The sequence below is a fragment of the Glossina fuscipes genome, unplaced genomic scaffold (assembly GCF_014805625.2).
Source record: "Glossina fuscipes isolate IAEA_lab_2018 unplaced genomic scaffold, Yale_Gfus_2 121, whole genome shotgun sequence".
Classification (NCBI taxonomy): Eukaryota; Metazoa; Arthropoda; class Insecta; order Diptera; family Glossinidae; genus Glossina; species Glossina fuscipes.
The window spans coordinates 3756167-3768378 of NW_023998464.1; the positions used below are offsets into that span (position 1 = coordinate 3756167).

Here is a 12212-nt window from a genome sequence, read left to right on the forward strand (position 1 = left end):
CGGAATTCGGTCTCCCAATCTCTTGGTACCAATTCTTAAACGCTGCTTCAAATGCGGCAGATTTGGTCACACTGATAAATACTGTAAGAGCAAAGAAACCTGCTGTCTTATTGGTGGTAAATCTTCAGCAAGCTTGCCGGGTACCTACACTAGTTTTTGAGAAAAGTGACGTGCTCATTACATTGGAAAATTTGATGACATGATAGCAGTTTTAAAAGATGGCTGGTTCTTTACCACCTTTGGCTCATGAAGTCTATTCATTTGGATGTTAAAAACAACATAGCCATTATTTCTTGTTGGCCCTTAGGTATACAGATTAAGGCTTAAGCAGCCGACGTATTAATGATAGTAATTGTCTCTGTGATCGAAATTCATTTTTAATTTTCTGATTGAAATTAATTTTTCCTCTCTTTGTACCCTAAACCACTTGGGCTGCAAGGATATTTCAAGTTTGTGCGAATGTATACAGCACCTTCTATATGTCGATTAGAATCACTTGTCTGTCCGTCGGAACATCTTGGATCCTACGGGCCACTATTTTTGAGATATTTTCTTACGTTTTAGCGCACCGACGTGTTTAGGCCTTTGGAAGGACGCTATTAAAGACGGTTCGGATCGTGCCGCTTATTCAATCACGTCCCATATAACGCCGTATTTTGAAAAGTCATTATTTGAGTATCCGTATTAAGAGAAGCGATTTAGAAGCATTTAACATCAAGCCGCGCCACTCTACGGTGGTTTCACTTATTTTCAAATCCAATTTTAAATTTGATGGGAATATACTTATTTCATCCCAGCGTTTGCGCCAATTAGGAGAGCGCTAAGTATATATATTATGATCAGCATCAAATCCAGAATTCTGTCTGTGCGATGTATGTCCATTTATTTTATAGCCAATGTACGGCTCGCATTTTTCAAATAGTTTGCTCAAATTTGGTACGCTGGTGTATTTTTGCTAAGGGACGAACCCTGTTGAAAATGAACTGACTCTCTCATCCGCCTGATTGGCCTACTAGGCAAGAGTCTCGACTAACCTATTCATTCAATGTTCATGGGTTCAAATCTCAGGTGCGGTAGAGTTTTTAATAAAGCCGAAAGCCTTAGATGCTAGTGCTTTAAGACTTTTAGTCTTGAAATTTATTCTCCGGTTAAATTTATAATAATAATAATGAATTAATATCTCAACAAGAATCGCTAATTTATAGCATGTCGGCTTACTAAATAGGAGTGAGACATTTGGATAGCATGGGAGCCCTCTCCCATGTAATCGTTCCTATCTTCATATGACAAAAGGTCTAATATTGAACATTTTGAGTTTATAATTTAACAGGAAAGTTAACGGTAGTAAATTTGAATCAGGCAGGTCTGCTTTTACCCATCCCTTACACGGATTCCTATGAAAAATCCGAGCCGAGGATAGTAAATTGACAAAAAAAACTACCCTGCCGAAACCATTCAACATAAAAATTGTTATGAATAGTAAGCTTTGTGATAACAAGATCTAATTTTTAATGCTTTATGGTGAAAACTGCTCCATAATAACAATTTAGCACAAAAGTCAACCGTAGGAAATTTAAACAACATAGCCACATTTTTATGAATAGTTTGCCTTTACAATAAAACGAAGTGTAAATTTTGAATGTATTATGACGAAAATGAATAAGCCGTTGTGTAATAATGGTCAGCATAACCCGACTATAACGTGTTTGTTTTATTTGTTTTTGATACAACAGTTGTTGTTCTACAATACAGTATTGGAAATAGTCGACTAGCACGATTACATCGCTATGTTAAACACACTTTTTCTTTTCTTAGTTCCCATCACATTGTCGCCATATTGAAACATTGTCACAGTATTGAAAGCTTATTGTCATCGTTCTACAATATTTTAAATCTAGCTATTGCTGCATCTGTTCCGATCAAGCATTATCGACCTCGAAGCAGATGTCCCCCGTGGTTTAATAGGACAATTAAATATTACATGAACAGAAAAAACACTCTATTCAAAAAATATTCGAAAAGTGGCTCTACTCTTGGCTATTTCGCTTACTCCGTGGCAAGGCATAGATTTAACTCCCTCAACCACCATTATTATTGCAGATACCTTCAGTTCATTAAATTTTCTCTGTTTGCTAATCCTAAATATTTTTTTAAATTTGTTATCTCAAAAAGAAAAATTTCTACACATCCCTCGCATGTTTCTTTTAGTGGGTCTGACTCCTCGGATGATTTTGAAATGTCAAATCTGTTCGCTGAGTACTTCCGTCGAAACTCTTCGACTGCTTATTCCGATTTGTCGGCAAAGTACCCATATCCTATAAATGACTTGGTTTCAATTCCTAATTTGGTTATTTCGGAAGATGACGTTTTTAAAGGGTTGAGCTCTCTAAAATACAGTTGTTCGCCTGGACCTGATGGAATTCCGTCATGTGTACTTAAATCTTGCGCTGTCGAGTTATGTGGTGTGATCTCAAAGATTTTTAACATGTCCTTGTATTTAGGTGTTTTCCGTTCGTGTTGGAAGAGTAGTTTCCTTATTCCTATCCACAAGAGTGGAAGTAGACAATTTGTTGAGAACTTTGCCATTAATTCGTATATTTCTCCGCACCAGCACGGCTTTCGGAAAGGACGATCTACAGTCACCAACTTGTTAGAGCTTACTTGTCACGTTTTGAAGGCTTTTTCTAGTGCCTCTCGCACAGATGTTATATGCATTTTGATATGGTTAACCGTAACTAACTCTAGAATCGCAATCACATCAGCTTCAAAGTGACTTGAATAATGTGGTTGCATGGTGCTCTTTGAATCTTCTGAAACTAAATCTAAATAAATGTAAGAAGCTTTCTTTCTCAAGCAGAAAGTCATTCATTACTCAGTATTTCATTGATTCGCTTAAGTTGGAGGACATCGATACGTTCACAGATTGAGGCGTCCTGTTTGATCATAGATTACGTTTTAGCTTGCACATTGAGCTCTTGTTAAGCAAAGCTAGGTCCGCGCTTGGTTTTATAAAGAGGTGGTTCAAAGAGCTTGATGATCTTTACATTGCCAAAAGGCTGTACATGTATTTGGTTAGACCTATAATTGAGTATACCTCTGTTGTGTGGTCTCGTTCATATAGGTGCTAAGTAGATTCAATTCAATCTGTTCAAAATCAATTCTTGCTGTTTGCCAATAGAAATTTGGGTTGGGATCCGATTGCCTCTCTTCCCTCATGTGAAAATAGGTTGCTTCTGTTGTCCTTACCGTCTGTCGAGAAACGTAGATTTGTTCTTGGCGTTTCCTGCGTAATCAAAGTAATAAATGGTGCTATTGACTCGCCCGTATTACTTGGTGAAATAAGCTTTAACGTCCCCAACCGCTTCTCTAGGTACTTTATCTTGGTTAATCCTAGTCAATGTAAATATAATTATGCGCTTTTGAACCCGCTCAGCGTTGTTTGCATGAACCTAAATGATGTCTTTCACTTATTCTCATTATCGGAATCTTTAAAGTCCACTAAAGCAACACTGCTTAATGCGCGTAATTTACCTATGTCGTAATTAAACTAGCTCATAAAATATCACGGTGAGTAGAAAATCAATTGTTGTTAACTGATATCGGTTGCCAAGCTTATGCTTGTTTGCAATGGCTTAGGGGTTCATTCGCAATTTGGTCCTGCACCGGTTGTGGATGTGGCTCTATGCTAGTTGTTTACATGCTTTTTTTCTTTTTTTTCCTTCTTATTTGTTTTATTATACTTATACTAAGTTTTAATATTGATTAATTTAAGATTTGCTCTAAGAGTCAATTGAACTCGACTGTCAAAATTTTTAGTTGAATTTCTTGTATAAGTGGAATAAATAAATAAATAAATAAATAAAACTCTATTTTAACGCGAATAATTTTTAAATAAATATCCTAACTTGAATTTCACATTAGGACTTTAAATCAATTTATATAAATCGTATTGATTTTAAATCTAGATTGAGCTGTTATTTTTATGGTATTCTAAGGAGGAAGTAAATTACAATCAATTAAAAAAATAATCTACCTGCCACACTTCAAAATGCAAATATTAACGGCTTGAAAATTAATTTTTGTAAATTAACAGCGCTTCAATTATAACATATTTACGTCTATGTTTTTAAAAAGTAGAGTTTGTTATTTTCACATCAGTATGCTCAAGTTATCACCCATTATGCACTACTGATTGACAACTAAATCGATTTTTCTTACAATTGACAAAAAAACGAGAAGTTATTCCAAATAGAATGGATTTTATAGCTATTAAAATATTTTACAATTGAAAACAAGAAACCTATCTTGGAAGTACTTGCATTACTGCCTGCTGCATAAGGTAAAACCACCTAACTTTTGTGCTAAACAGATTTTGTCCTAATTATAATTTGTTTTTATGTATCCAAAACAGCATTGATTTCGTACTTTACATGTTGAAAATGTGTCTTCTCTTCAATTACAGACAAAATACGAACTTTTTGGGTCTGGTTAACTGAGATCGCAGTATTCCTAATAATGTTGTTTCTAAGCGGTATGCAGCACTACTTCGAAATTCACTAGCGTTTTGTGTTTGTATCTGTGCTGTGATTGTTTTTGCTTTGATCCACATATACCCGGACCCTCAAATTAAAAAGAAAAAATGTTCTCCATGCAACATAACAGTGGTAACAACACTGAAGGATATGATTTTAACAAAAGTGAGAATTCCGTTCGATGGCGAGGACTATTTACACCGTCGCTGAAAAAAGTATAGTCTTTTTAATTTTTTTTACCATTGTACCCGAGAAATAATGTCAAATATTTCAAGGTTTTGGATCAAGTGCACCCACGATTAACAGCCAAAGAAGAAGCCTTATTGTACGTAGAAACTTTATGTTTACGTATTCTGGCTATGCTATGTGCCAAACCTCTTCCACATACTGTGCAGGTATTACAAATCGATTTTTTTTACATTAGAGAAATAAAAATTTTGTATTCTAGGATGTTGAAGAAAAAGTACGCAAATATTTTCCATCACCCATTGATCGTTGGGCACTTAATGAAGCTAAGGAAACAGTGATATCAAAAAAGCGGAAGTCCGTTTTGCCAACAGATCGCGTGCATACTTTGCTGCAGAAGGTATATTGCAAATTAATCGAAATGATAAAATGAAATTAACCTTGAACTTTCCTTCTCCTACAGGATGTTCTTCAATATAAAATCGATAATTCAGTATCAATATTTTTAGTTGCCGTATTGGAATACATTTCAGCGGACATATTGAAGTTAGCCGGCAATTATGTGCGTAAAATTAAGCATTGCGAAATATCGAAGGAAGATATCGAGGTGGCCATGTGTGCCGATAAAGTGTTGATGGATATGTTTTACCAAAGTGACAATAAGACCAATGTAATGCCTAGCCCTTTACCTAAGTTGCCAGTGCAGCGCACCAGCACAACTTACGAAGAAGTTGTTAAAGATTTAATTAACGATGAAAAACAATATCAACGAGATTTACATATGATCATACGCGTGTTTCGCGAGGAACTCGCTAAAATTGTGCGAAATCCAAAAGAACTAGACCCGATATTCTCGAATATAATGGACATTTATGAGGTAACGGTTACATTGCTGGGATCTTTAGAAGACGTTATTGAAATGTCGCAGGAGCAAAGTGCGCCCTGCGTAGGTAGCTGTTTTGAAGAATTGGCGGAAGCCGAAGAGTTTGATGTGTACACAAAATATGCCCAAGAGGTAACATCGCAGACGAGCAGAGATGCTTTATCAGCACTACTGGCTAGACCTGATGTAAGTTGTGTCAGAAAATAATGCTCCAGAATATACTTTTGTGCTATTTTATTGTTATATTTGTTTAGGCTATGTCGTTAATAGCAGCTGGTCATGGGTTTCGCGAAGCTGTTAAATATTATTTGCCCAAGTTATTATTGGTGCCAATTTTCCATGCTTTCATATACTTTGATTATATTAAAATACTAATGAAGTACAGCCCGTCACAAGATGATATAGAAAGTTTCGAGCAAGTTCAAGGATTGCTTAGGCCTTTACGTTGTGATCTTGAAAATATTATGGCGAATTTGCCGAAGTAAGTAAATAGAAACAATCATTTGTTCTTCTTTTTTTTTTATTCTATCGATGGAGGCTGGTGAAATCTTTCTAACGTTTTTCATATATTAAAAAAAAGCGGCATGGCACTTGACAAGTAAAAATCTGAATTCAATTCTGCAACCAATTTGCACATGTAACAATTTAGCGACATTGAATTTGACGTTTCCGCATGTAATGTTTTCCATAAGACATTTTCCTTAATTTCAACACGTAAAAGACAAAAAACTAGTTAAAATGTTAGCGTCCTCCGATTGCAAACTCTTTGTTATGCGAACGCCAGTTTCTCATTTTGATAGATGTTGTCAAAAGTGCTTTTAAAAAAACAGGTATATTCTTAAATGTTACGAAACTGTCGAGCGTCCATAAATCATTTATATTGCTTGTCCGTCCGAGCAGATGATCAGACATTGCAATGCCGATCCTGCTATCCAAGCTAATCAGGAATACATGTATCTATTTGGGATTTTCATATTTCACAGGTATAGTATGCCAGTTGCGATGCGTATAAACAAATGTTATATTCATAATTCTTGGAGAAAATTCCTCACTTAAGTCTTCTTTTATACTTCCAGGGAATCTTGCGTTTCCATAAGCAGTAGAGCTCGTCGTCAATTGGCTATTGAGCGTACCAGGGAATTACAGAACTCAGTGGAACATTGGGATAAAGATGTTGGTCAGAACTGTAATGAATTTATAAGAGGTATACAATCGAATATTTTTTAATATTTATTATAAAAGTAATTTTGTGCTTTACAGAGGATGTATTGGGAAAACTTGGTTCAGGCAAACGTGTTGCTGAACGAAAAGTTTATCTTTTTGACGGTTTAATGTTGCTTTGTAAGCCAAATACGAAAAGGCAACCAGCTTCGATTAATGCTCCCGTCTACGAATATAGGCTCAAAGAGAAATTTTTTATGCGACGTGTAGAGATAAATGATCGACCAGATACTGATGAGCTTAAGAATTCATTTGAAATTGCACCTCGCGTTCAACCTCCTATTACACTAACGGCTAAAAATTCTCAACATAAAAACGATTGGATGGCTGATCTCATTATGGTAAATACGAAATCTATGCTCGATCGCATTTTGGACAGTATTCTATTGGATATTGAAAAAAAACATCCCTTGCGTATGCCAAGTCCCGATATTTACAAATTTTCTGAAGCCGATAGCCCGGAAAATATTGTTTTGGAGGAAAGAGAAAGTGCAGGAGTACCCTTAATTAAGGTAAAGAAGAGAGTAAAAAAATAAAAAAAATTGTTTATGCAATAATATTTACAGGGCGCTACACTATGTAAATTAATAGAAAGGCTAACTTACCACATATATGCCGATCCGATGTTTGTACGCACATTCCTGACGACATATCGTTATTTTTGTTCGCCCCAGAACCTGCTATCGTTACTAATTGAACGTTTTAATATACCGGATCCTAGTTTGGTGTATCAAGAGAATCAACAAGCGAATGAAAAAGATCCTATGAGTTGCGACACAGATAAGATGCACAAAAACATACAACGAGAGGACTGGAAACGTTATCGTAAGGAGTACGTGCAACCAGTACAATTTCGAGTACTGAATGTGCTGCGTCACTGGGTAGATCATCATTTTTATGATTTTGAAAAAGATTCAACTTTGTTGGAGAAATTGTTACAATTTTTAGAAAGCGTCAATGGCAAATCTATGCGTAAATGGGTGGACTCCGTATTAAAAATTGTTCAAAGAAAGGTAAGAAAAAACGCGGTAGCTTTAACTTTAAAAAATCTCACAAAATTTTAAGCACTATTTATTGAAAAGTCAAAAGCTTAGGTTAAAAACTGTTACGCATCGTTCCATTGTATTTTTATTTCAGAGCGAGCAAGAGAAAAGTCACAAACAAATCACATTTGCTTATGGTCATAGTCCACCACCCATTGAACATCATTTAAATGTTCCGGACTCCGAAATTAACTTGCTCACCTTACATCCATTAGAATTAGCGAGACAGTTGACACTGCTGGAATTTGAACTGTACAAAAACGTCAAACCTTCCGAACTGGTGGGCTCACCCTGGACTAAAAAAGACAAAGAGTTGAAGAGTCCGAATTTGCTCAAGATTATGAAACACACAACTAATGTAACGCGATGGATTGAAAAGTCGATCATTGAGGCCGATAATTACGAGGAACGTGTTGCAATGGTGACACGCGCCATAGAAGTAATGATGGTTATGTTAGAACTCAACAATTTCAATGGAATTCTTTCCATAAGTGCTGCGATGAGTAGCGCATCGGTTTATAGATTAAAGCTTACCTTCCAGGGTCTGCCTGCTAGATATGAGAAATTTCTGGAGGAATGTCGAGAGCTAAATGATGGACATTTGCAGAAATATCAAAAACGATTGCGCTCCATTAATCCTCCGTGTGTGCCCTTTTTTGGACGTTATCTCACAAATATTTTGCACTTAGAAGAAGGAAACCCCGATTTTCTTCCCAATACCCAACTTATTAACTTTTCTAAGCGGCGGAAAGTATCTGAAATAATCGGTGAGATACAACAGTATCAAAATCAACCCTACTGTTTGATGGTGGATGCCAAAATAAGAGTAATTCTGTGAAGCAACATCGATGAAATTTTTGTATTTCATACATATTTTTTTAATTGCAGAATTTTTTGGAAAATCTAGATCCGTTTAAGGGCATGTCTGATACGGATATATCAAACTTTTTATACCACGAAAGCCTGCGCATAGAACCGCGAGGTTGCAAGCAACCGCCAAAATTCGTAAGTCTTGCGAAATTTTTTAAACATAATAAATGAAATATTTTTTAATTAGCCGCGAAAATGGAATTCGATAATGTTGAAATCACCGGGTATTAAACCTCGCCGTCAAAACAATAATAGTAACACAAGTCAAGTTGCAAATAACGGAATATCTGCTGTAAGCACTAGTAGCAACATTGTGAATGTTGTGCAATCATTCGGTGCGCGATCGCATTTATTCACGCCGACGACCGAAGCTAGTTGTGAACAGAGTTCACCCAGCGGCGGAAATAATGCGTCCTCTTGTAGTCAAAGTACGAACCCTCAAGCCTTTTCAGTGTTTGCAAATGTCAATATACCCGATCGTAACGGTCTGAAGTGGTCAGGCAACAGTCACACTCAACAAACAACAGCAAATGTCCAAAATTGTTCCACAATAGCAACGGCAACAATGGTTCAGCAAGACGTTAGCGTTGTCGAAGAGGAAGCGCCGATTTTACCGAAAAAACCGAATTCTGCTACAAGTTGCCAAACTTTCAATCTACCGTTTAATGATAATGTATCGACTGCACGCTTGGACTCAAGTTGGAATTTGACTGACAATTTAAACCCAGGACAATCCCAACAAGCAACAACAAATATTTACAATAATCAAGATGGCAGCGATAATGAACCACTGCCATCGCCACGGCCCAGACTGATTGTTAGTCCACGAGACGACATTAATTCTAATAGCAATCGATCTCTTTTGCAATGTACAACCTCGTCAAATAAGTCGAATAGCTGCTCTGCAACCCATTTTAGGTAAGCAAAACGAGTAAAAACCGATTTATAATTCTTAAAAAGGAAGTATTTAACCTTGCAGTCCTAATGAAAATGTGTTCACGGGCACATCCAGTCCTCAGTTTGGAGTTGAAGTGCATTTCAATAATTCAACAGTACCTGTTTCGCCTCATGTAAATGTTCCGGTTACAGCCAGTGTAGAACTGCGCACAATTCCACCACCATTGCCGCCACGTAAAAAAGAACGAAATGAAAATTGCGCCGATGTGGCACAAAAACGCCAAGCGCCGGATGCACCTACGGTGAAGGCTAAAGTTTACTGTGATAAAAAATGTAGTGTAAAAGTTGTGATGTTTTATTTGCTTATAGCTGCCGCCAAGAGATGGTGAATTAAGCCCACCTCCTATTCCTCCTAGGACTAATCAACACCATCTTCTACACCAACATCAGATAACAATTTGTAATGATCGTGGCCAAATGAATGAATTCATGGGCGCTAGCAGTTTAATGCTACCAAATACAAGCAGTATTATGATTAGGCGAAATTCAGCTATCGAAAAGCGTGCGGCAAATGTTAACGAAGCTTCAGCAATATCTTCAAAAGTTCAGCATCATTATTTATCCGCAACAACGCCTCAGCTTTGTCATTTGAATATGGGCACGAATGTTTGTTATGCTAGTGAAACAATATCTCCATCTTTAAGCTCATCAACAACCACTTCCCCAATGACCCCCATGACCCCAATATCGCCGCACATTCCTTCTAATTACCATAAATGTGATATTGGACAACTTAGCACTCCATTAATAAATAGCAACACAAGTTCCAATTCACTCATTTGTTCTTCAAATACGTCTGCACAATATCAGCCTACTCATTATCCATCCCCGCAATATCAATCTCACCAGCAACATACGTTTGCTCATTCGTCTCCCAAGGAATTTTTTCCAAACGTCGAAACATTACCTAAGCTCCCACCAAAACCAATCAATTCAAGCGGTAGCGGTAGCGTGTGTAACAATCTAGGTAAGTTTGCTCCCTTAACTGCTAAGCTAAAACTGGATAATCTGCATTTGTTTTCTTTTCCTAGAAAAAGGTACAATGTTTTCTTACCCAAGTACAAACCAAGAATAATATTTATTACCTAGCGATGTGATATGGATGAAAAACAACAAAGTTATTGGTATTCGCACTTCACATTTTATTGTATTATTATTGTAAATAAAATACACAATTATTAAGGATAGAAAGTAAATAAAATCAGTAAGAAAGCTATATTTACAAACTTAAGCTAAATATGTAAAAGTTGATAATTTTCCTTAATTTAGCTCACAAAGTTTTCCATGAAAGGATGATCTAGCCAATTAGACGGCTCTTATTTTATACAACGAAATTACAAATCAATTGAGGTGTGTTATTAAGCAAGCGTCAATTATTCGATCAGTCTTGTAAGCAACTCTTATTAAATCCCACGGATTGGTATCGATGCACAAGTGCGCAGCATAAAATTGAGCGCTTAAGATTGATGAAGTCTAATAACGTAACGTAGTGATATTGATTATATATTTGAATGAACACAGTCAATTTTCAGCCGACATTGGGCAAACGGCAGCTGAAAAAGTTTTTCGTGTCTCTTCGGTGTTAGTGGAAACAAAAGGAGGAAGAACGAGAATTTAAAGAAGGAAAAAGGAGAAAAGGAAATAAAAAAGTTTGAAAGAGAAAAGGAATTTTTGAAAATTTTTAAAAAACATACACATTAATTTTTTTCTTTTTTCGTCCGGATTTTGGGTAAGGGTTTCCGGGATAACAGCTGAAACGACGTCAGTCTCTATAGATAGAGGGTCTGATCTGATTACTATTACTATACTATAGATAGAGATGATTTTGAACATTTTTATATGAATGCCTCTGAGCATAATAAGAGACCGAGGATGGGTGGGGATGAAGTTGATTTATCTGATTGATTGATTGATCTGAGTTGATTTATTTAGAGCTGATGATTTAACAGTGCTTAGAAAACAGGTAGTTAATAAGCCTTCTGATTCGGGTGCCAAAGCCATTCCACGTTATCGTGTGACTATATTTTGCAATGTATTTCTTAATTTTTGTTGAAACTTGTGAAAATGTCGAGGGCAAGCGGATCTTTTCTTTTATGATTATTTAAAAAGTTTCAACATTAATGGCTTAGAAGAAATAAAAGTGGGTAGCAGGCGCAGAGCTAAATTGCTTTTCAAATTGTTTGCTCTGCTCTTAATGCTAACAACTTTGTTAAAAGCAATGATTTTAATAACAACAAAAATTTAAAAGCGTGTGCTCCGAGATCTTTCATGGAGCGGTTCAGAGTAATTCGCAATTCATACTTACGGGCAAGGTCCATTTGTCCGTTAAGTCTTTCAAAATGTACCTTTTGCGAATTTTATGCAAAAGATCAGCAGATTCGTCAAAATGCCGTAGTAACGTGGCCGTCGCGCTCTTCTTTTCTGCTTATGACGCCTCTTGGCTCCGAACAACTGATAATGTGACTTGTTGCGAAGTCAGCCATATAACCTAAAAAATTTAAAGTAATATCTTCTCATTAT

General features: G+C 36.4%; 1 protein-coding gene across 3 annotated transcripts; it reads left to right on the forward strand.

The window, feature by feature from the left end:
• The first annotated feature begins 4230 nt into the window (after window positions 1-4230).
• On the forward strand, window positions 4231-10804 carry LOC119640473 (protein son of sevenless). 3 transcript variants are annotated; one of them, XM_038038553.1, is made up of 16 exons: window positions 4231-4339; window positions 4463-4747; window positions 4808-4927; window positions 4981-5118; window positions 5182-5787; window positions 5856-6082; window positions 6678-6805; window positions 6862-7334; window positions 7389-7835; window positions 7960-8691; window positions 8754-8870; window positions 8923-9653; window positions 9715-9934; window positions 10002-10659; window positions 10724-10729; window positions 10782-10804. In XM_038038553.1, the coding sequence occupies exons 2-16, from the start codon at window positions 4640-4642 to the stop codon at window positions 10787-10789; spliced, it is 4719 nt and encodes a 1572-aa protein (XP_037894481.1). In that variant the 5' UTR covers window positions 4231-4339; window positions 4463-4639; the 3' UTR covers window positions 10790-10804. The 3 variants fall into 3 exon arrangements, with proteins under 3 accessions (XP_037894481.1, XP_037894480.1, XP_037894479.1); XM_038038552.1 differs by having other exon boundaries at window positions 4412-4747; window positions 10724-10800; XM_038038551.1 differs by having other exon boundaries at window positions 10724-10800.
• Window positions 10805-12212: the final 1408 nt, after the last annotated feature.

Coding starts and splice junctions, on each gene's coding strand:
- LOC119640473 (XM_038038552.1), top strand. CDS start 4,640: ATGTTCTCCATGCAACATAACAGTGGTAACAACACTGAAGGATATGAT. Junction 5,788..5,855: donor CACTACTGGCTAGACCTGAT/GTAAGTTGTGTC, acceptor ATATTTGTTTAG/GCTATGTCGTTAATAGCAGC. Junction 9,654..9,714: donor TGCTCTGCAACCCATTTTAG/GTAAGCAAAACG, acceptor TTAACCTTGCAG/TCCTAATGAAAATGTGTTCA.